Source organism: Bombus affinis, chromosome 7 (genome assembly GCF_024516045.1).
Source record: "Bombus affinis isolate iyBomAffi1 chromosome 7, iyBomAffi1.2, whole genome shotgun sequence".
Taxonomy (NCBI): Eukaryota; Metazoa; Arthropoda; class Insecta; order Hymenoptera; family Apidae; genus Bombus; species Bombus affinis.
In genome coordinates, this window is record NC_066350.1 from 107,443 (window position 1) to 132,158 (window position 24,716).

Sequence of the window (24,716 nt, forward strand, 5' to 3'; positions counted from 1 at the left end):
CAATGCTACTAATTAAATTATGTAAAACTAAAAGTTTTCTATGAAATTACAGAATAAATATGTATCAAATAGGATATCCTATAATCATAACGAAGTATAGAATTTATAGAATTTTATACTTCTACAATACTTCAGAAAATATTACTTCATTACACTCTATCACAAAAATCCAATCCATTAAATTTCAGGAATCAATGATAGTCTCGTTAAGAGATTAATAAGTTGCCTAATTAAGTAAAAACATATGTACAATCGTAGCCAATTAACTCATACTGCTTGCTACATAATACCATAATTGTATCACAGTAGTCAACATTAAAAAGTTAAAAAAATAGTAGCTCTTGTTCAAAATTATTGTTTGAATTAACTGTTAATTCAATCTGACGCGTGCTATAGAACTCTTTATGTTAGAATTCTTGTCTAGAATAGTAATTCGTGACAGATAGATAGATAGATAGATAGATAAATAGATAGATAAATAGATAGATAGATAGATAGATAGATAGATAGATAGATAGATAGATAGATAGATATGTAGATAGATAGATAAATGGATAAATAGATAGATAGAGAAAGAAAGAGAGAGAAAGAGAGATTTCATAGCCATATACAAATCTCTAAATTGTTGGGAACGGAAAAGTATTTTAATGTGACGCTTATTCTGTTATTTATTGATGATCATAACACCTTGTCTTTGCTTTTAACTTTACCAATTTTCGCGTTAGAATTACATATATATACTGTAAAATTCCATCTATTTGAACTTGTCGCGGGACAAGTAGTTCATGTATATAATATGAGCTTACTAATTCTCCCTACTATTTACAATTTGTCGTTCATATAATAGCAGCTCACGTTTAGAAGAATGAATTTAAACATCAGACATTTATTTAATAGAGCACCAATTAAACTTTTTAGTTAAATAAACGGAGCTATAAAATATGGAACTTCGTGGCTCGCATTCATCAAAAGGAAATACACTTTAAAAGCGATAAATTTAAAGGTATATTGAGAAAGAATGATCTTAACACGTTTAAATGTTTATATTATTAAATTAAAAATATAATATATTTAAGTCTATACAGCATACGATATTATTATATCAATAAATATAAAGGACAGTGGAAGTGAATTGAAGGAGAAAAAAATTATTCGAAAACATTAAGATAGTATATTTGTCTAGAATATCTGTTATAAATATACTCTTTTAACATCGATTGGTTTATTATTTACACAACTTTGATAAGGAATTCGATAATTTCAATGTTGGAAATGTAAAACCATTAAGAATTATTTTATTTCTGTTCGAGGAATCTCTCGTTTTATAGTCACGAGTACTGCACGAACTAAGTAGATATAACACTTAAACATTTAACTAGATTAACAATGCTTTGTTCGTAGCGCAGTTCGTTTGAAATGCGCCAAAAATATCTAAGTACAAGCATTTAGAAAATTGTATATCTTACATTAACATTCGACGTAAACAAACGAATAATCTATAGAACGTATTTCCTAATAATAACATATATTCTCTTATTCGACAATTTTGAAACAATTTCGTTTTCATAAAATTATAAATTTCTAAAATATGTACATGCTATACAAATATTTATATAGTGTATTTATGTGTTGTATATACAGAGTATTTCATAAGATATGATATATTTAGCATGTGACGTTCGTGTTTGAATGAATAAACCAATTGTTACTGTTTTCGATAGACTATTGAATGTTAATTTTTAATTAAAGATTCTTAAAAAATAGATACATTAGCTTTCTTACTGTTAATATTTTCCCTTACATATTTGTGTAATAAAAATACCATTAATAATAATACCATTAAAAATAACCATAAAAATTAGTTAAATTCTGATATAAAATGGCATTTATATCTTTGGTGTAAAATCACAAAAAAGACACTATCAGGCAGTAATAGAATTAATATCGACTTTTCAAAGTTGATTCTTTCTAACATATAAATAAAATGAGACAGACTGCATTTCAATTTTGATTGTATTTTAAAAAATGTTTTGCACTAAATTTATAGCCAAATAAAAGTATTATTATCTAGCGTACAACATGCAAGAAAATGACAGTATTATAGTTATTTAGATTCGTTACATGGACAATTTTTTATCTGCTGATTCCTAGAAAATTAATAATCAATAGTCTTATGAAAACATGACAAGCTTATTATTATTAATTTAAATTAGTATTCTGCAAATGTGGTGCACACATGTATATGTATATGTATACCGTATGAAATACCCTATATATAGAGTATTTCGTAAGCTTTACGTCTATTACTAAAAGAAAATCGACACTTTTAAATTCATGCCCTGCAATTAAACTAAATCTTTGCACAAATTATTGAATATTAAAATAAAACCATGCTCAATTATACAATACATGAAAACGTAATTAATAATTTCATTGAATTTTCCGTTAGATATTGTTCGACAACTTATGAAACATCCTGCATATAATATATTTATATACTATGTACAAACGCATTATCGAATTCATTATGGGTACTCTATTGCTGCGATCAACCTATTATGTGTATGTATATTAAATGTATATATTTTTCATATTTTCGTAACTGATATTCGACAGAAAAATCGACACTTGTATCATTACCGATCACTGTTTGTTTTTTTTTCTTTTTTCACTAATTACTAATAAATTGTCTCTCCTACATGCTTTTATGCGCTTCGGGAAAAAATAACGTGTCTTGCTTTGTACTTTAATAAGTGGTAGACAATAGAATCATTGGTGTTTTGTTTTGAGAACTCTAAAAATGACCGATCGTTCGGTTGCTCGAGCATCCTGAGACGAAAAGAGCCTCCAATGCACCGGACGTATGCTGGTCCAAAATGTCTTTGTATTGTCAACTCCTTGCCACTTTTTCTCCGATATCTATAATATATCTTTTGAATATCTGAATATTTTCAATTAATATTTCATTATGAATAAATATCGTTAAATATTATATTAACAGGAAAAGATTCTGAATTAAAGCTTGTTTAAATTCATTAAACATTAACAATATAAAAATATGTGCACATGCCTCATAAATAATGGCCAAGTGCAAGGAGCTGCAATTGTATTATGATATTCGAGAGATGAGTTCTCGACTCTCTCGAAATTCTATTCATAAACATACGCGAATTTTGCAATTGCAATCGCGCAAAACGCACATGTACCCTATTGTTTTTTCGAACAAAATACAATCACACTCAAACAATAAATATATTTATGTAGAAAAGAATATAAGTTCTTCATACATGACTGTGACATACTGTTTGAAGGATTTTGCACTGATCCAGAATCGTATTCTAGTCAAACTGCATTTTTTCTTTGCAGTAAATGTGATAACATGGAACATTCTTAGTTATTTTTATAAATACATTCCTCTCGAGATATTATATCTTTATATTCTTGTACATGAAAGTTCTGTAATTATTTACACAAACGTTTTGAGTATCTTCATTACTTCATTGCAATTTCAATGGAATTCTTTTATCAAGAATTTGACTTGCTGGTGCCCATAACATAATGTTTTCATTAAACATACATTTTCTTTCGATTCAATTACCGCTTCATTTTACCGCAACATAAAACAACAATCTCGTTATTTGTTTTGTTATCTTAACCTCAAGTCGAAGTGGAACATAATTCCTATCAGAAAATAATATCATTCCTTCCACTAAATATTACCAAGAAATGAACTCATATAGTTGGACTTCTCTGATAAACTATTTATATAATCATTTTATTCTAATAACACGGGACTATATTAAATTTGTTTAGAAATAGGGACAGATGATATAAAAATATTTAGCTGTAAAGGAATGAAAATATCCATGAATATTCAGTTATCGCCATGAAACTATGAAATATTATATATATTGATTAATTACAACAATTGTCTAATTACAAAAGTTTAAACAATTGTACTTTTAAAAATCGTTATTTATACAAAACATAACTCTGGCGTATTAAAAATCGATGATGGACTCATTGCATAACTTTTTTCTATATTATCACTATAATATAGAAACAATTAATCGTTGTATTAAACGTAAATTTAAAGATAATACAAAACCATCGAAATATGTTGCTAATAACAAAATAAGTAGTATATCGACTAACAGATTGCGCTTAATTGTTTCGATTCCAGTGGGTACATTAACATGAAGTGGACGGCATTGGATTAAACTGATTCGACATGTTGCAGCAATAACACGGAGCCAAAATATTTGCGTTTCTAAATTGAAAACATATGTATATTTTAGTATTATAAAGACGCATTATTTCAATATAGCTATTACTTAAGGCAGTGCTGTTTTCTATTCACTAATAAAATGAAGGCATCATCATGCACCGCTATGGTTCTCATGCAAGTTTCGAAACTAAACGTACCTCAATTGTCTTTGCAACTTCTGACCAACTTGTCCTTTTCGCCCATGTTTACCCCACTGTTTCTTAGGTTCACATATTAATCGCTAAGATTGTGAATTGTTACTACTACTCGTATTTTCTCCTTGGCCCACAGAATCCAATGAAACATCTCCTCTGCTATCTATACTGTGACTAAATTTACTACCTTTATTAATACTTTAAATTTTCTTAAAAAATATTATATTAAGATGCTTTTTTAAAACAATATACGATTGCATTATATAATAAAATTATATTTCCCCAAGTAAATGTTTCGAAAGATAAAACGTATAAACAAATATTCCACACGAAAGCTGTAAGATATTAACAGAAATGGATCATGCTGACATTCATTGACTTTATTATAACCTTTATAAGCCTTGTGAAAGTTAACTTCAAGTGTTAAAATTAGAATCTATATTTTCTACTACATGTTCTTGTAATTGCTATCAAAATACTTGTGTAACATTTGTAAGTAAATTATATATCTTTTGCACAAGTCATTTTCAAGATATATCGATTTTCGAAGCTAACATGTTGTTAGCATTAGCGACATTTAAGAAACAATATTTCCCAACAATACTCGACGATATGAAACATAAGCAAATAAAAATTTATCGGCAGCAATATTACAGATTATAAAGAATTCTTTCAAAGGAAAATAAACCTCTCCAAGCAAACGATTTCAACATTTATGTTAAATTAAACTAAACTTATCAAGGACATTCACACACGAAATCGGTTCTTTTTAGGGTAACTATGATGTAAGTACAAAGTCCGATCGAGTAATTTTCCCATTGTAAATATCAGATATACACAATGCCAATTTTGAAAATTCTTATTTCGAAAATAACGTATGCAAATCACATGAGTAGGTAATATTTAGAGTGTAGAGTGTAGAGTGTAGAGTGCCGTCTTTCTGCCCGAAGGTTGTAAATTTGATTCCTCTCAATTGCCACTGACAACTGTGCAGCGTGTGATGTGGATCTTACAGTACAGCATTGTAGATTGAAAATACAATGACGGAGTCCTATTAACTCCTTCCATGAACTCTAAGTACGGTGCGAGGGAAGCACCATGTATCCTATTGGAAATCCCGAAGATTCTCCAAAGGCGTCAAGGCCACTGTATGAGGATTTTAGTCAATAAGAAGGATTTTAGTCTGGCATTGAGTTGAATCTGAAGTTAACCTTCATAGTATTTTTTTCAGGATCATTGCAAGACAGAATAAATGTAAGTATGTTATACATATATGTATGTCCCCTTTCATATTTTACAACCTGTTTCAACATGATCCGTAGCACCTATATACATATATGTATCTTTCGATATATTTACTTGGGGCAGCCTCAAATAATAATCAATCGTTATTGTTAACTTACTCTAAGTGAATGAAAGAAGATCTACTCCGAGAAGTTTCGTCCATTTTTTCCGAAAAAGCGCGAGAACTTGTCCGATCTCCTCCATGAGTTAAAGATTTGTTTTTTTGTGCGACTTCTGACTGATGACTATCGGATCGTTTACATTTTTCACTCGAGATTTCATTGCTATTTAACGCTTCAACTTCATCTATCGGTAAACACGTTTCCACCATGGCTTCCAGGCAATTAACAAATAATTGAGCGCTTTCGGCTGTACAATTGGACTACGACATACATCAATGTAAACTTATAAATGCAACAATCAAAAAGATTACGTAGAACTTGAATTATTGGGTGATCTCGGGTAAAAAATTAAAAAAGGAAAGAAGTTCTTGTAGTACTTAAGTCACTATATCTCGTTAAGTACTATATTATCAATCTGTGTTCATAAAAGCTAGCTCGAACAGCAACAATCGGTAACGACATGACACGGCTGACAGTTCGTGCTCATTATCACTTGCTGCGTATTACGGACAAAAAAATTTATATTACATTTTCTACTTGTTTCTTTACGAAAAATTACTCCCTTTTCGATTGCACTACTATCTCCGTCTCACCCTAGGGTACTTACATTTGTGTATGGCCCTGCAAATCTCCATAATCCACCAAAACCACAACTTTGTAAGTAATGTAACTGCTGTTGACTTGTATCCTCGCATGCTATCATATTTTGTATAATTGCTTGTACAGAATTCAATATCCCTTGGTCATGGCAAAAGGATAATACATTGTTGATTTTTGCATCAAGCAAATTATGACTATAAATAGATTTAAATTCATTTAAAAAATATTAAGTATACGTTTATGGAATTCTGTAATATTAAATGTCTCAGTAAGCATATGCGTTATTTCAAATGTCATTTCTCGCAAACCAAATTGTTCATGTTACTGTTTTTCATACTTATTTTATATTTCAACTAAGGCTAAGATACAGCTGTGAAACGAAAAAATGTAGAAACAAATTAATAATAATAAATAATAATAATTTATTTGTACTCTAGGTACAGAGTCTATTGCATGGAGGTTGTTGCATTCTTATTCCTAGTTTCTTACATTAAATTAAATGAATTCTTACATTGGATTCTCGACAGAAATAAATTCATTAAACAAAGTGAAATAATTGTGAATAGCGTATCACATATAGAAGTATCCGTTCCAGATGCTGAAGATTTGAAGATTTGAGAATTATGGATATTTTTTCATATTATCTTATCTTCATAGTATTTAATTATAATTATCTAATAATTATATATAAATAATTATTAAATAATTATTTTAAACGAGCTCTCTCGACATAAATACAAATTACTAAATGTCTGTAATAGATCTCTTTTTCCGTTCAAAACTATCAGGTATTGTTCGACTTCGTTGGAATCCCTTCGATATTCATTCCGAATTTCTTAATGTTATTTATTAACGCAGGAACAAGTTTATATTATTTCCGTAAACATCATTCCTATCTTTACGTATGTAGTGAATTGTTCTGTGAAGTCATGTGCCCTCATGTTTTGAATATTTACAAGGAACAGCGTAATAAACAGTTAAATGCATCTTTATTTTAAAATTATAAAAATCACGCTAGCTTACTGTAACACTTAACAAATAGTAATGTAATTGCTGTAGATGCTTTCAACGTAAATATAATCTGTTTAAAATTTTGAAAGATAAAAACTTACATTACTGGGAAGACTTTTGGAAACACCACTGAGGCTTCCGCAAGATATTCATAAAGAATCCGTTGTTCGTTTTCATCGGTTGAATTTTTAACTAAAGTAACCAAAACAGTTAGAACCAAAGTTTGAGTTGAGAAATCTGTCAGTACTTCTGGATCAAGCAATATATTATTTTCGTTGCTCACGCTTACTCTGGCACTTCGATTCTGTATGAATTATAGAAATTTTACCATTTATATGTATCTTTTTATTTTACTTCGTACGTTCATTTCCTTAATTTTAGTACACATAACAAGGGTCAAGCTGTAGATATTTTTAAAACGATTGAAGCAGAAATGTCATAAGGCAAAATTAAATGATATGTATGGTTTCTTACTTTATGCAGTTTTATGTCAATGCACGTATAAATGAAAATTACATGAAAGTTTAATTTTCTCACATTGAACTTATTTAAATTCAATTAATGTCTTGAATTTCTTTCAGCTATTTATCGCTACTGCTATAATGGGAATATATTATATGTACATATATTACGAAATCATACATATGTACATTTGTATTTGTTTAGATGTTAATAAATTTAAGAAGAGATGTTTATGAGGATTATATATATGATGAGTAAATAATACCTTTGGTTCAACTTCCTCATTCGACTTCGCTTCCTTCGCAGTTGGTACAGAAAAGGATCGCTGCGTTTTAAATAAAATCCGTCCAGTCTTGTTAATGACGTATACGTCGTCATTATTGTACAAATTGATGGAGCGTGATATGTATAAGGGACAAGTTACAATGTGTTTTCCAGGCAGACATAAGGTAGACATAGGTAGATGCGAACATAGACATCGAAAGAGTAAACACAGGTTCATTCAAAAATATAAAACAATAAACAATATTACTTAATGTAAAATTGAATTTACACTTTTAAAATATCCTATAAAATATTTAAAACCTTAAATTTAATTTTATTTTATAATGCATGAATATTTTGTATCTACTAACTTTCAGACTACTAATATTGTTGTTATTTTGTTTACTTTGGAATAATTCACAACGTAAATTATAAATTTTCAAAACATCATCTTAGTATATTTTTAACTACTGTATCTGCTTATTTTTTAATTCTATTTTCACATTTCAAGTTTCATAAAATTAAGGAATTTAGATGTAGTAAATTATTTAATACAAATAGAAATAAATAGAAACAGAAATTAATTACAAATATACAAATACATCAAGAGCTGCATATATATACTTATGTGTAATTATCTACATATTTATTTTATTATGTACATACAAACATTTGTATGTAGGTATATATATATATATATATATATATATATATATATATATATATTATTATATATATATTATTATATATATATATATTTAGATACACACCTTTAAAAAAACTGTATAATTTACTTACAAAATAATAATCTTTTCTTGTTTAACGAATAATCAATTTCTTGTCTTAAAATGTATAATATATAAGTAAATAGTAGTAAATTTCAGCAAAAAACAATTCATTTATAGATAACTGTTATTGTAATATTTAAAACAAAAGTAATAAAAACAATCTACTGAAAAATAAACTTTTTTGGATGTGATTATCATTATCCTGAACAAATTTTAAATGAAACATGGATACTGTAATACATAATGCATTATAAAATAAATAATGTCTTTATAAATCATTTTTACATGTTTTGTAAAATGTAATCGTACTTAACAAATAAAACATACCTGATGAGTTGAATATTGTTTCTGTTGTCTAGCTTGAGTGAGTGCAGACTGATCAAGAAGATCCCATGACTTTTGCCGGCGATTAGTAGGATTACTTGATGTTGCATTAGACGTATCCTGTATCATAATATTTAATTTATCACAATCACTTCTTTAATATTCTGATATTAAATGTTCGATACATGTACACATTTATTTGAAATTTAAAAAAGTTAATGCCATTTTATGAAAAAGATTAGGATATTTCGGATACGGAGTGTCTCAGTTTTAAATGATCAGACTCATTAGTTTCTTCTATAAGTAAAAACAAGAAAAGATTATTATATAAACATGAGTCTGTAAATGCTTTATAAAAAAATTATACAAGGAATATGAAAACTAATCAATTCAGTTAGGTCTTTACGTTTCGAATATTTTTGGGAGATTGAGTTTGTTACTTTCCGAATTTGATGCTTTTGCTTCAGATCACTGAACGCATCACGAATCGGTTCTTATTTCGAATCAATTATTGTGCGATACACTTTTGTTGTTGACTATAGATAGTGTAAACTTTGACGATCTCGCTGGTCGAACAATGTATGCTCCCCGATGAATCCGTTTTTCATGATAATATTCATCTATTGCCTTTAGATTTCATATTTCTTGTGTAACTTTTTTCTAAAATTTGGTTTTGTAGACCTATGTTTATATAATATTCTTTTCTTATTTCTACTCATAAAATAAACTGTGCAGTTTGATCATTTAAAACTTAGACACCCTATATACTTCTATGTATACAGAACAGACAAAACAAATTACGATGTGAAAATAACTTTAAAATTGTAATTAACAACAAACTATGTATAACTGCATCAAATTAACAAAATTCTTGTAAATTCCTTCCACAAGACATTTTTTACGCACGATCTAACAGTAGACAATATAACATTAATAATAAGCAAAAAAGATTAGAAAAGCAAATTTTCCAATTATCTTTAAATAACAAGATATCGCTTCGTTATACGAGAAATATATAAACTGATTTTCGTTCTTTTACTTGAATTAAGTTCAAATATGTATTAGTAAAAGTAATTCTGATTAATGCGCAATTAAATGACATTAGACCATAAATAATGCATGTCTTGAATACTTTCTATTTAAAATTTAGAATATGGTTTTAATATGAAAAAAAATCTAAGAATAACTTACTGTACTGTGTGGAAGCAAAATATCAAGGTAATCTGTGCTACCAGATTCTACAGTTTTGGTCACAGCATGTCTAATATGACATCGACTCCGCACTTCCTCAGATACAGATACTAACGCTAATTAGATATAAATATATAATAATTAGTAATTTCAATTCATAAATAGAAAATTTTATATAAACTTACCAGACAAGTATGCCACACTTTCTGGTGTGACTTCAAATTTATCTCTTCTAAATGGTTTAGCAACAATACCTAACAGCATAGTCAATACTCTGGCTGTTCTTGTAACAGTGGTAGGTGTAGGATGTCTGTATCCTTTTAATAGATGACCAACCAAAGCAAAATGAAAATTTGATTTGAACGAAAGTCCCACAGCATTATCTAATTGTTTAAAGTGCCATTCTAAAGGTTCTCGTGTTGACATCATAACTTGCTTCAAGGTCTAAAATATTTATGCAATTTATAATAAAGATGAACACATAATATGATTATCTAATACAATACAAAAATCTTTACTTTGTCATCAAAAGTTCCTTGAGAATCCAGAGTGTGTAAATTTTGCTCAAGCAGTGCTAAACCACAGGCATATAAAGAAGCTTCATCTAATTGAAGAATTGATGTTGCAACCCAAAATAAATATCGATGTATAGGAGATTCCTTGAAAATATGAAAATATATAAATATATATTATAATAGTATATATTATTAAATATAAATATATATATAGATTAGATATAAATAATTAATTTTAGATTAATTAAAATTCCAACAACTTCACTGTTGTAAAGTTATGAAATCATTATGTTAATGATACTTATTAGTAATTATTACCGAACTTCATGATAATAGAATAAACTTTACTTTGTATAATATAAATATAAGATTTAACTTTAATAATATATTAAAGGCACAATTTGCACTAACATCACGTTCCTTGAAATATATTGATACGTAACAATAAACAAAATAATTAATCAATACGTAATTAATAAATAATTAATAATAAATTAATAATAAAAAATAAACTATTATGTAACTTACAGATCTAAGCAAAGGTTGTAATCGAGTAAGGCACATAATAATTGCTTCTAACAAAGTGATATCATTAAAACTCTCGAGTGCTTTTACTAATATCCTTAGTAACTGTTTCATATCTTGATCAGTTATGCTTTTACTAATACATCCGAAAACAATCAAAGCTCGAGGCTGAAGAGCGGGATTGAAGCAAAAAGCAAAATTCCTTGCTAAAGAAGTCCAAGTTTTTAACCAATCACAGTGTGGTATGTCCCGCATACAAGCTTCCATAATTTCAAGAAGAGCATCAGTAATAATTTCTAAACTGGTTAGTGAAAGTCTTTCTTTATCATGTGTTCCTGTAACGCTACGCTCGTTGCTAAACCATTTTTCATTCGAATGTCTATAACTAGATCTAAATGCTGTACCCGCAGCAGATTTCACTTCGCTAATTCCAAAAAGTAAATAAAATTTTGGAAGAGAAAATTCATCTAAACTCATCCGTAATATTCGATAAGTATCTTCTGAAAAGGAAGGTGAACTACAGGTGCATAACGAATGAATACTATTAATGACCAAACCATGAGTAGAAGCACGCATACTCAGACTTCCAGAGCAAACTAGAAATGTCACTGTATGAAACAAATATGGTAAATGTTTTCCTACGTCCAAGCAGTTATTAAAGGATAGCATTAATAAATATCTTGCTAGAATAGCAATGTCATTCCATCTTGTATGTCGTTCTAATAACGGTGTTGGAGAAGTACAAGTTTTATCAACAACTCGACAAAGTCTTCCTATTACTTTCTTTGCCACTAATTGAACATTTCCAGAAGCCAAAGCTACGGCGGTATCTGCCATAATTTCAACTGTAGGAGAACCAAGTCCAAAACTGACACTACGTTGAATGAAATTATCCAAGACTGTATCTATTAAGTCGGGTAGTCTTCCGATTGTGCTCCATATTTTAGCTTGGATACTTGGATACATTTCCACTTCCTCAATAGTTAATGTAATTAATTTCTCTAAAATTTTTGTAACTTGTTTCTGGCGTTTCCCTCCTTCGTCGTTTGGCTTGTAAAATCGTACAAGATTATTTAACCACGGAGTCATATATTCTAAACAAAGATGTTTTAACTCAATGCTTGACAATCTGAAACCTTGTATACATTCCTCTAAAAACTCCAGTGTAAGATGAGGATCATTTGCAGCTAAGGTTTCACTTAAATGTTTAATAAATATAGTATTATTTGATGGTATGCAAAGTCCAGATGTTTCCAAGAGTTGTCCTTCTATTTTTAAATCAAATGTTGCAGTTAAAGCACACAGTTGATTATATGCTGCTGTTCGTAAATTTGGATCCGAGCTACCAAGATTCAGTAATGCCATGTTTAATAATGTTCCAGGTACATCTTTAGGTCTTATCTTTGGATGAATAGATACAGATTCCGGCTGTGATAATTCCCATCGATTTCTTATATGAATTATAGCCTGTACTATACTATCACAGTCTTGATGAATAAGAGATAATGGGCCAGTTTCATTTGAAATAGTCAATGTAAATTGATTGTCATCTACTAAACAAACTTCTTCTATTTCAGATGCATAATAAACATCATTTAAGAGAACGGAATGCGACAATACTTTGCATTTCTCCGCCGAGGTAATTTGTATCGCTGTTGGTCCAACTTTTACGGATACCTTAGTATCCCTATGACAAATTTTTAAAACGCTGTTAAAAACCTTTAAATCTTCATCAAGGGATAAAGTAGCTCCAGGCAATTTTTGTTGATCGACATCGATCACATCATTTAAACGACCCGGTCCGTCTATGAAAACTACCTTTCTATTACCTTTTAACGGTGCCAAAATCCTATCGTGAAACTTTATATATTCTCTCACCCAGCTATTACAATTATAAATATATGCGGCATGAATATTTTCATAGGCAACTTTAGGCAATACATAAAACCATTTTTGTAGGAATTCAGCTCTAAATCGATTGTCTGAACATGCGTGAGTGAAATCAACGACCAATTCAAATGGAGAATGGCAGAATGGTTTTAGGGTAAGAATAACATGGTATATTAGCAAATCGCCATTCGTATCGCCAATTCTATAAAAAAATAGAAGCAAAATTACATTAGCACATAGTTATAAATCCAAATATACATACACACAACCAAACATTTTTCATCAGGTTTCTCCTTATATGATTTTGTATAATATATAAATATTATATAAAAAAAATATATAATATATAAGGTAATAACTTAACGAAATAATAATTCTTAATGTCTAATAAAAAAAAGTCCTTATTAATCAAATTAATGCTCATATCTGTAACATATACATTAACAAATTTATAAGGTACATACTTGTATCGTCTTGCAATATAATAAAATACTGGATACCCTTGTTTACTAGTTCCTGCTTGATAGAATATATTTAAATTCTTGATACTCTTAAATTCTTCATTTTCATGCATATTATGTTTTACCATAATTTCCTCAAAATTAGTTGAAGACATATCAATGTTTGACCATCGAGCGTAAGACGATGAAAAAAGTAAGCTATTAAATAAATACACTTAAATATACATATGAAAATTGCATAAATAGCATTCGTAACAATGATTTGTATAATAAAAGAAATGTATTTAATATTGTTACTTACTGTGAATCTATTGGTTTATGTTCCGGAGGACCAAGATAAGCCAATAATGTAGCCATTTTATCAAAAGGTCTTCTACCTACTGCTTTATGGTCCCGACTGCTACTAAGATAATCGCCAATTCGTTCTTGATGATTCCAAAGCAATCTATGTAATGCTAGAACATTGGCATCCGACACAAACGACATCGGATGATTAGCTTGATCGACCGTTTCACAATCTGATGCTATCTGTATAAAAAATCTTCTTCCAATTTCGAAATGTGCACGTAAGAAGTCATTAAATGGTAACATGTGTTGTTCTTTGCTAAATTCTACATGGTTTGCGATATTTTGAAGAATTTTAGACATTAACATAAGACCTCTCTTAATGTGCGGAGGTACAGGCTTATTTACAATACCCATTTCTTGAGGTGATACAATAGCTGGATTAATAAATCGCAGAAATATTACAGTTCCAACAGCTCCAATATTATTTTGTGGACACTGTGGAAATCTTTTGCTGAGTACCTGATATAAACAATGACACATAGACCGCAATTGTGGTGGAAACCTGTGAAAATACAATGAAACTAATATAATGTCAATTAACAGCTAAATTTCTTTAAGAAATGATTTATATTAATATTAACTATACAATTTCTAATAACTTACCGATCAGCTGATGATACTATAGCATCAAATACTTTTTGAGTTAATGCAATCAAATTACGACCATTCTTTTCTATATCTTCATTAGCATCTATTCTAGCGCTATCAACTTCAAAACCAGTAGTGGGATCATCTAATAGCGGAGTAATTAATGGTTCTAATAAATTTTGTAAATAACTGGCACCATAAATTTTAAAACAAAATGCCATTATTTTGCTTCCAAGACTGTTTCCACGAAATAATGTTTGCATACAATCAGAAACTTCAACTTCGCGATAAAACATATTCCATAAGAGAGAAGATAACAAGTGCTTAGCATCAAATAATGTCACAAAAACTCGTGCTAATTCGTCCATTTGATTCGTTGTTACTACATTAGCTAAGGCCATTGCAATAGGTAATTCTCCTTTGTCACTAATCATTGTAACAAGTTGAACCAATTGTTCAAACCTATCAGCTAATACTGTTTCTGCTAATGTATCAAATTCCGTTCCTTGTTGTAGAATTTTGGTAAGAACTTCCATAAATGCAGCCCGTGTTTGTAAATCTGGATTGTAACCCAAACCTACAAATATAAAAATTTTAAAATTATAAAAAATTGCAAAAGTCGGTAGAAAATTTAATATAATATTTAATGTTATATCAATAATACTAAGCCATCAATAAATGTCAATAATATCAATAATATCAGTGTCACGAATAAATAAATTATAATTTTGCTCACTTAGAGAATGCATTAATCCACTATCAATATTTGCGCTGAGAAGATTACTCATTGCTTGTATAGTAGCGTTGCGTAAAGTAGATAATTTGCCACTACTTAAACATGGTTGTTGAGATACTATTTCTTTTTCTTCGCCAGTTACTTCGTTGCAGTCGTTTAATAAATTCATGAAGAGAGTAAAATATTTTAAGAACAACTGAGATTTTGCTTCCATTAAATCACCGCGATCGGATTCTTCGGGTTGAAGAGGTAGGCCTCGTAGCAATGCTCCGACCGCTTCCATGCATGCTTGATCTAAATCTCTAAAAAATCAAATAAAACAAACATATTTGATATATACGTATAATTCATTATATTAGACAGAGACTTAATATAATATTATAATAAGATTATACCAAATATTTGATATAAATTAATAAAAATATTTAATTTCTTTAATAAACAATAAAATTGCATCTGCAATAAATTAAATGCACTGAAAATATATGCATAGCTAATTTTTTAATATTAATTCTTAATTAATTATTTGATCATTTCTATATGTTTCAATAATATTGCTTTCTTACTCAATTATAACGAATCAATAGGTATTTTATCTTCACTGTACATATGATAATATATAATTAAACAGTTATTAAATTAAGCAAAAAGGAAAATATTATTTAATATAAATATCTTTCATAGAAAAAGTCATCTATACCGTGTGTAAACAGTCAAGTCTCCACTAGTAGATGGAGTAATTTGATGAGTAGCACCCATCACCCAATCAGTTAAATATTCGACAAGTTTATTTCTAAATTTCATTTCCTGTCGGAATGCTAAGTCATCTCGTCTTTTCATCATTGCTTCGACTAGCAGACACAATTTTGTTTTTATAAGAATAGAATGTTTAGTCATGTCCAAATGTCTAACATATCTGACAATTGCTAACATCATTCCTTCTATGCTAGTCATTCCAAGATATTCAGAAGGTTGATCTGTTTTAGAATCTAGGATATTCTTCATTATGAATATTATATGCTCAATGAATTGCGTATTACCTTCCATTACTATAACTTGACCTTGTTGATTAAAAAATTTTTCGACTATGCTTTTAATCTGATCAAAAAGAATTGGATATAGTGCAGGACTCATTTCATGCCCAACCAATTCTTTTACATGTTTCTGAATTTGATTGCCAAATTTTTCATTGTTACAAATTAATAGGCGTAATAAATTATAAACAAATTGTGTACAATATTGCACTTCCTGACTTGGATTTGATAAACAAGGTGTAGGATCTTGTTGTTTTGCACTCCTTTTTGGTTCTGAATTTGGTGGCATTCCTGACAATGATCTATTTGGAGAACGTTTCTGTAAACATACTCCACCCAAGGCACAAAGAAATCCTGTCATATTAGCCCACTCATTAATTTGTTCTTCTAATTCATGTTCTGAATTTTGGTGTGATGCTCTTCGCTTCCCTGTACTTCGATGAAATGATTCTATCTGACTATCTTCTGTTTTAGATTTGGGATAAGACATCAACTGCCGAGAAGTTATTTCCCAATTTTTGAACGTTTCTTCCCAAGCCTAATAAGAAGAAGGAAACTTTATGAGTATATTATCTTTTTTCTCATTAAAGGAACATTAAATAAATAAATTTTGTAAAATTATTTATAATAACAAGTTACATTTACATCATGTTATATTATCTTTAAAATAATCTAACTTGCACATTTTTCTTTGAAAAATAATTCTTAAATTAAAATATTACTATTGTTAATATAATAATATATACAGTATACATGCATATATCCATTATATATATTATATGTATATACATACAGGTTGAATGCCATTTACACAGTGTTCTATTTTCCTCAATAAGACCATAATTCTTTCTTGTAAAGCAGCACGTCCTAAAAAAGATATAATATGCTTGTAAAATGCACTAATGTTAATCACAAAATAATTATTCTACTATTGCATATAATAATTAGAATAGTAAAGAAAAATAAAACGATCTTAGTCCTGTATACATGTATGCGAATAATATTTTGAATTGCACTTACCATAATTATTATCACGATAGCATAGCTTACTTTCCCCGCTGGCTGTTATGGTAACAAGGTCTTTAATACTCTACTGCAGCCATATAAGGGTTATACTAATCAAAATACAAAGTGAATTCAAAAATTCATGAATGAATGTTTGAATTCAAGTAAAATCATTGTTAGTAGGTACCCGAACCGAAACTAGTTTAAAAAAAGATGCTATCTTATGTTAATTTCTCTATTTAAAGGTTTTTAGTAGAAGTACATATCGGTAGTATTATGATTTTATATAAAATATATTCATGTAGAAGTAAATAAAATATTATAAAATAATTTAAAAAATAAAAATATTGCCTTTATATACAAGTATGATAAAACAAAATTAAGATTGTAATGTCATTTTACACTTATATCTCGGTTCGAATTTCTACTTCAACTTTGGAATATATGGTATTTAATATGAAGGATAAATTGAAATAATATTTTGGACAATTAAACTCACCAGTGATTAACACGGTAGAAGCTTGTGCCAATTCAAGATATAAGTGATAGTTTGGAAGTAAACAAGTTACTGCTACTTCATCACTACCACAACGGATTTCTGCTTCTTCACAAAGCAATGCAAAACAAGACATTGATACTAAAACTGCTTCCATATTTATACTCCACAAATACATGAAAAATACAACCTGAAAAATAAAAAGCAATAAATTAAAAAACAAATATAACAATATTAAAAAAAAAAGTTCTCTGATATATTGTAGATCTAAACAAACCTCAAGTTTAATATGTGCTTGCTTACAAACAGCAATGTGGCTACCCACATTAGCATAATCCTTATTTTGTGCCAGAAAAGCATTTCTACAAATTAATATTTCTCTAAGCCATTTTAATATACAAGTATAATTAACGATTTGGTGCTGAATCAATTTTTGGGAAATTGAGAACAGAACTTGTGAACTAACATCCCAAAAGGTATTCATTGGTGCTTCTGGATTCCATGCTTTTATTTTATCTGGATGATGTAATACCAATAATGCTTCCATTGCTTCATAAGCAATGTCTGACATTGTTGGTTGATGAACTAGTGAAACTAAACCATTAATCAATTCTAAAGTTGAACTTTGAATTTCATGACCAGCTTTTCCCTGATTCTGCGAAATAAATAACACATATATATATAGATATATGTATAAGGATCTTCCTGCGAATTAAAATTGAGATTTTTATATAAAGTATTTACATTCAACAATAACATAGGATCAGCATGAATAAGTTTCACCATCCATAAAAGTAAATTTTTATAACTCGATACTTCTTCTCCACGGTCTCTGTACTTATTTTGTTCTTTACCTTTAAGTGTTAAACTTTGAATCATTCGTAATGGTGTGTGTGATATGCAACTCTGTGTGACTTTATTTAAGATATCAATAAACATATTTCTAAGTTCTGCACTACGAGAATACAGAAGATCTATTTGAGGCCACCATGGCAGTCTTGGTTGAGTTACGATTCTAAAATAAAAATTATAAATACCATATTAATATTATTAAAAAAATTAATTATTTCATTTAAAATAATGATAACAAAATTCTTTTTCAGAATATTACAATTATAAGTCAAAAATTTATCATCACATGTTTAAGTTAACTAACAAATTATTATTCCCTTGAATTTCATGAAACATATTGTTTGGTTATAACATGTAATGTATAATTTTATATTTGCAATGGAATATGATTATATAGATATATTCAATTATGAATGAACAAAAATATTTCTTTTCTTACTTGTATAATGAGCTAACCAAGACAAACTGGTACGTCGATGGATAATTCAGATTCAAGCAGACTTTAAGTACTTCGTTGTTATGAGGTTTAATGCGAAAGAAGCTAACAAAACAGTCTATCATTAGATCGATGTCTTGGGCAACGTAGCTTTGACCACGAGAAAATACTTTTCCTGGATTAAAAAGTAGAGCCATCAAATCACTCATAACATGTCGAACAAGTATGAAGATAACATTATTTGAATCCAGATTGTTAATGTAAGTTGACGCTTTACAAAGTTTGATACAAGTAACTGCTGCAGCTTCTACTAGTTGTCTACTAGAACTACCATGCATTCCTAGGCCTTTTTTAATACTGTCAATAAATTGCTTTTTCTTCGAATGTCTTGATGAACAGAGAGTACTAAAATCGGCATTAACTATTTCTTCCAAAACTTTTGGTGAAAGTATTAGAAGCATAATTTGTAAAGGCCAGACAGCTGCAGCTCTTCCTTTTTTATTGTCCGCAAATGTATCAAGAATGTCAAATAGTTCTTCACATGCTTTTCCCAGATCTTCATTTGGTTCTTTTTGAAGTTCAGCAAATTCATAAGAATAAGTATCCATCCAATTCCATATTGCTTTCTCCAAAGAATTCATAAGAACTATGTGAGCTGACTTCTTAAGCTGTTTAAATTTTTGAATTGCTTCTGCAATAATAGTGACAATATGAATAGTTATATATATATATATAATATATTCTACATAATCTGATAAAAAACATTTATCATATATACAATAATATATACAAGTGTATATAATAAATGAATAATAAGTATGATAAACTACCATTTAAAAGTTTTGTTAACCTATATACATCCACATTAATATGCTGAATTAATTCAATATCACTATAGTCAGCAGTTTCGTCTCCACATTTTGCCAGTTCTTGAAGTCTGGATGATATTCTGTTAAATACAGCATTAAAGAAATTTAAACTTAGTGCAAACAAAACCTTGCTAGCTAAATTTTTTAAGTGAGCATTTTGTGGATTATCATTTGGTATATCTAAAAATAATATTGTTATTTACGTTCTTAAATCTCATTATAAGTAATACTTGCACTCAAACATTTATGTTAATAATACTGGAAACATAATTACCTATAAATTGACATATCTCTTTAAGCAAAAACTTTACATTCATAGCTTCATCAAATTTAGCTGTATCTTTTGGTTGATTTGCAAGACACTTTTCCAAGGTATCCAAAATAATGGTAATAGATTCATAACACTGCCGATCTTGATCTGTACTATGAAATATACGTTGACCTCCAATAGATGGCACCATTTCATTAACATTCTGAAGTATTTTGGTAAGGCTGGATATTACAAGAGAGAAACGGTATCGAGAAATTTGTATTAGACATTTTTTGTTTCTTTCTTCGTTCATACGAGAGTGGGTGGTCTGACAACTGTGACATGGCAACTAAAAACAAAAAGTAAGAAATTTAGTATTAGATTTTAAATATATGACTATATGTGAAATTATAGAAATTATCCATTTCTATTTATAATAATTTGTTATTTATATATTTTTATTAATTAGAAATCAAATGTATAAGAAATATAATAAATTTGTACACACATATCATTATATTACCCCTTATCTATTAATTTAAACGACGTTACTAGTATTATATATGTACAAAATGTAAAATGCAAATTAGTAAATTTAATAACATTCATGAGTTTTAGATATAGAATATTAAAATATAAAATATTGGCATAACTAAATAGTATATAAACCTCCCCCTTTTCTCTTTCCTTCATTTTCTCACACATACATATGTACATATGTATTTATTTGATAAATCATAAAATTTATTATCATATAAAAAATATGTTCAAAAGATATTTTTTTAAATTATTATCCTAACAGATAATCATTAGCAATGAATAACAAATAATTAATCATTCTGTTCACTATAACATAGATTTCACTTGTTAAAAGGTGCAAATATAAGTGTTGGCATACTTTTGCGAGCCAGTTAAAGTGCGTTGAAGTATACCATAGATTCAAATTCTTCAATAAGCCATGCGCGATGTGAATGCAAGTTTCATTCATGTATCCGTGACACGACGGATGCGATGTTGTGTAGGATACAGGTATAGAGGGGTTACGGGATGAGGAATGAAACTCTATAATCTATAGGGTATCTCTAACTCAATCTTAAACTTCTTTTGCATGAAATATTGAATTTCATTATGTAATAAATTGTTTGCACCATCCTTCTTGACGATGTCATACATAATAAAATTACTCATGTAAACGGTATACGTAAAATTACATCATATTTATAGAATATTATCTTTCAACTGGTTCAAAAAACCTAATGAGTGTTAGAAAAACGAAATAAAATTAATCTCTATTTTGTAAATGTATTTTAACTTATTAACTTCAAATGATAGGGATGACCTGAATTTTCATTGTCATCGGATATTGATCCGAACAATTTTCTAAATATTCATAAAATAAAAAATCGATTGTTCTAAAATTGCAAGTATACATATACTTAATATAATATATAATAAATAAATAAATATATATATAGCATAGTTCTGCAATTTATTTATTTCGATAATAATAAAATAATAGTCTTAACAAATTATTGAAATAGTAGATGAATTTTAGAACACCCTATATGTATCTTAACTGAATGGGGTGGAGAGGAAAGGGAGGAGGGGGCGAAGGTCAAATCGTGGACTCCCCGGCGTGTAGAGGGAGGAGACCGCGAGAAAGTATCTTCCCATGAATGAACGAATCAACGAACAAATGAATGACAATGCATCCAGAAAAATAACGATACCAATCATTAATTATTACTACTACTAATAATAGTGATAATATAGCGATTGAAATTTCTATACTAAATGCCACTTTATTTGCCGTGAAATCTGTGAGATTGATTTAGGGTCGTTGCGTCATTTAAAATCTATTTTACATTTGTAGCAAATCCTAGAATACCTATGGAAAATGAGGTACAATCGCTACATTTGTAAAGTAGACGCTATCATTAAATAATATTTAAATACTGTGTAGAAAATATCTTTTATACTTTCACCACTAATAAAGGAGAAAAAATTAAGGGAAACAGAACAAATATGAAAATACATGCACATAAAAATCATAAACAACACAATTTTTAACTATTCCGTTCGAAATTCTACCTAAACAATTGTTGGTCATGACCATCACCATCGGTAATCCGTAGAAACATTGAATTGTTCTATACATAAATACATACCTTGCCTGATCACATCGTGTCACGTCGTACAGAATATGGAAAGAATTGAATTTTTCTAGTGAAGCAGACGATTATTAAAGTGTTGAAAAATGATATTTAGAAAATTTACTGATGTAAAAATTGCCGACTCAATATTACTTGTGTCACTCTATGCCTTAACTTTTTCACTCACCAATGAAAATTATGTTTCTTGCATTTGGTTACCAGGAATTGCTACACACAAATCGTGTCAAATTTACATGAGCGATTAGATTGACCGTTGCCAGTCTTTCGAATAATCGTTCATTCAATAATTTCTCCTAATTTTAACTGCTATTTCTTCGATAGAGTTTATGAAAATGAGGAGCGACAAAAAGCAATAAAACTAATACTAATTTTTTCTAAATGAATAATCTTTTAATGAAGCGAGAAACAGAAAAGTAAAAGAAAAAAGAAGAAACTGAGAATAAGGACACCATACTGGAAGAGATTAAAAAAGAATACAAAAGTGGAAAGTAAATAGAGGAAGAGAGTGAGAAGCAATAAGAGAAAGCACCGGAAGAGGGTAGATAAGAAAGAGAGGGGCGTTGAAGGGGGAAGGGTGCACGAAGAGGGAAGACGAATAGAAGAAAAAAGGAATGCTAAACAGATTCGTAGTTCGAGTCACAGCTGAGATGTACCTGTTCCTCGAAACGTGTGATCAGCAAATTCGCCCATTCTTCCGGCTTTTGTGTGCCCATCGCCGTCCGATGTTCAGTGACGAGCCGTCATCACGTACGACGATTTACCAGTTCGTTACGTGCATTCGACATCGGTACGTCGCCATTTACGAACGTCGACTGGCAAGGCAGGCAAGAGACGAGAGCACCGCAGCGACTTGCTCTTTCTCTCCCGTTGGGGAGGGGCGCGGCGCGCCATGCGCCATGACTGTGACAGAGTCAAAGAATTATAGTGGGGTCTGGGACGAAGATGCTCGTAGATAGAACCGATACAGGCCGGAGTCACCCGACGGCACAACATTCTCTTCTAAGCAACCAATCGTGTCACGGTCTTAGGGATGTATGACAAAATTTAAATACCCCCGTTATTCACATATATGAAATGACATATGCATGTATTTCTAAATTACTAACCGTCAATAGAGATGATTGTCCCAATAAGGTTATATTTGTATTTATAAATCTATTTTCTAATATATTAAAGATTATAAAGTATTGTGTATTGATTTTTTAATTGAACTAAAATATTTTTTCTCTTTCACAATTTTAGTTTATGCTCACACTATTTCATATATTTTATAAAATATAACATTTCTTAGTCCTTACCCATTTGTTTATTGAATGATAAATTTTTATTTTGATTATTAATAACAGCTACACTTTGTTACACTAAAATTTAACACTAAAATTTATAATTTGCTAATCTCAAGTTACTATAAAGGATTTTATTACTAGATTTTTCAAATAGAATTTTCAAATAATTCTTTCAGACGTCTTTTCAGTATACTTTTGAACTACTGCTAATATTCTACTGAATCTTAATCATGTTATTCATAATCTTAGCATGATTTGGTATATGAGGTAATTAATCAGTCAAAAATTTAATCAAATTGTTCATAAAGTATTTACACGTTTGTTAAGATAATTAATAAATTAGATAATTTTCTCTTAATTGCCAACATCTGAATGTTCTCTTTTCTCATAATATATCGTATGTATATTAAAAATATGGCTAATTAAAATTTGAAAGTTTAACTGTATCTTCTTAATTGCATTTATTTCTCTCTCCTTTTTAGATATGCTTAATATGGTGCTAAATATTCTATTTTCGTTCCATCGACGGAAAATGATTTTGATTCTATCATATATCAGTTTTAAAATTGTTTTAAGTACTGTCCACTTCCAATTTCATTTTTCTGAAACAAATTTCTAGTGTTAAGAACAACTTCTTCTTTATAAATTTTTCATGGAATTATAATTTAGTTGAAAATGTCCTAATGGTCATTGCAGACTATAATAATGTAACCATTATTTAATACAACTATTTATATTTATATTACTAATAAAAGTTTTCTCTCTCTTACCCTCTCTTAACGC

General features: G+C 29.1%; 1 protein-coding gene and 1 long non-coding RNA gene across 4 annotated transcripts; one reads left to right on the forward strand and one right to left on the reverse strand.

Annotated features, from left to right (window-relative positions):
- Positions 1 to 1,428, forward strand: LOC126918607 (uncharacterized). The gene is made up of 2 exons (XR_007711378.1): positions 1 to 1,003; positions 1,077 to 1,428. It is a non-coding gene; the product is annotated as an uncharacterized LOC126918607 (long non-coding RNA).
- On the reverse strand, positions 1,149 to 23,636 carry LOC126918600 (neurofibromin). Of its 3 annotated transcripts, none has more exons than XM_050726667.1 (25): positions 23,301 to 23,636; positions 20,498 to 20,822; positions 20,185 to 20,403; positions 19,358 to 20,045; positions 18,811 to 19,081; positions 18,344 to 18,721; positions 18,070 to 18,256; positions 17,586 to 17,627; positions 17,359 to 17,432; positions 16,232 to 17,103; positions 15,532 to 15,833; positions 14,811 to 15,372; positions 14,161 to 14,709; positions 13,863 to 14,057; positions 11,512 to 13,600; positions 10,987 to 11,127; positions 10,654 to 10,912; positions 10,469 to 10,584; positions 9,281 to 9,397; positions 8,167 to 8,226; positions 7,541 to 7,743; positions 6,436 to 6,622; positions 5,826 to 6,088; positions 4,426 to 4,596; positions 1,149 to 4,270 (listed from the first exon to the last, which is right to left on the reverse strand). In XM_050726667.1, exons 1-24 carry the CDS (start codon positions 23,358 to 23,360, stop codon positions 4,509 to 4,511), a joined length of 8,247 nt encoding a protein of 2,748 aa, XP_050582624.1. In that variant the 5' UTR covers positions 23,361 to 23,636; the 3' UTR covers positions 1,149 to 4,270; positions 4,426 to 4,508. The 3 variants fall into 3 exon arrangements, with proteins under 3 accessions (XP_050582624.1, XP_050582621.1, XP_050582622.1); XM_050726664.1 differs by having other exon boundaries at positions 8,167 to 8,253; positions 23,301 to 23,635; XM_050726665.1 differs by lacking the exon at positions 1,149 to 4,270 and having other exon boundaries at positions 4,473 to 4,596; positions 8,167 to 8,253.
- Between the last annotated feature and the right edge of the window lie 1,080 nt (positions 23,637 to 24,716).

Coding starts and splice junctions, on each gene's coding strand:
- LOC126918600 (XM_050726664.1), bottom strand. CDS start 23,360: ATGGGCACACAAAAGCCGGAAGAATGGGCGAATTTGCTGATCACACGT. Junction 10,585..10,653: donor AAGTGTGGCATACTTGTCTG/GTAAGTTTATAT, acceptor ATATCTAATTAG/CGTTAGTATCTGTATCTGAG. Junction 4,597..5,825: donor TCTTCTTTCATTCACTTAGA/GTAAGTTAACAA, acceptor TAGTAAATTTAG/TCACAGTATAGATAGCAGAG.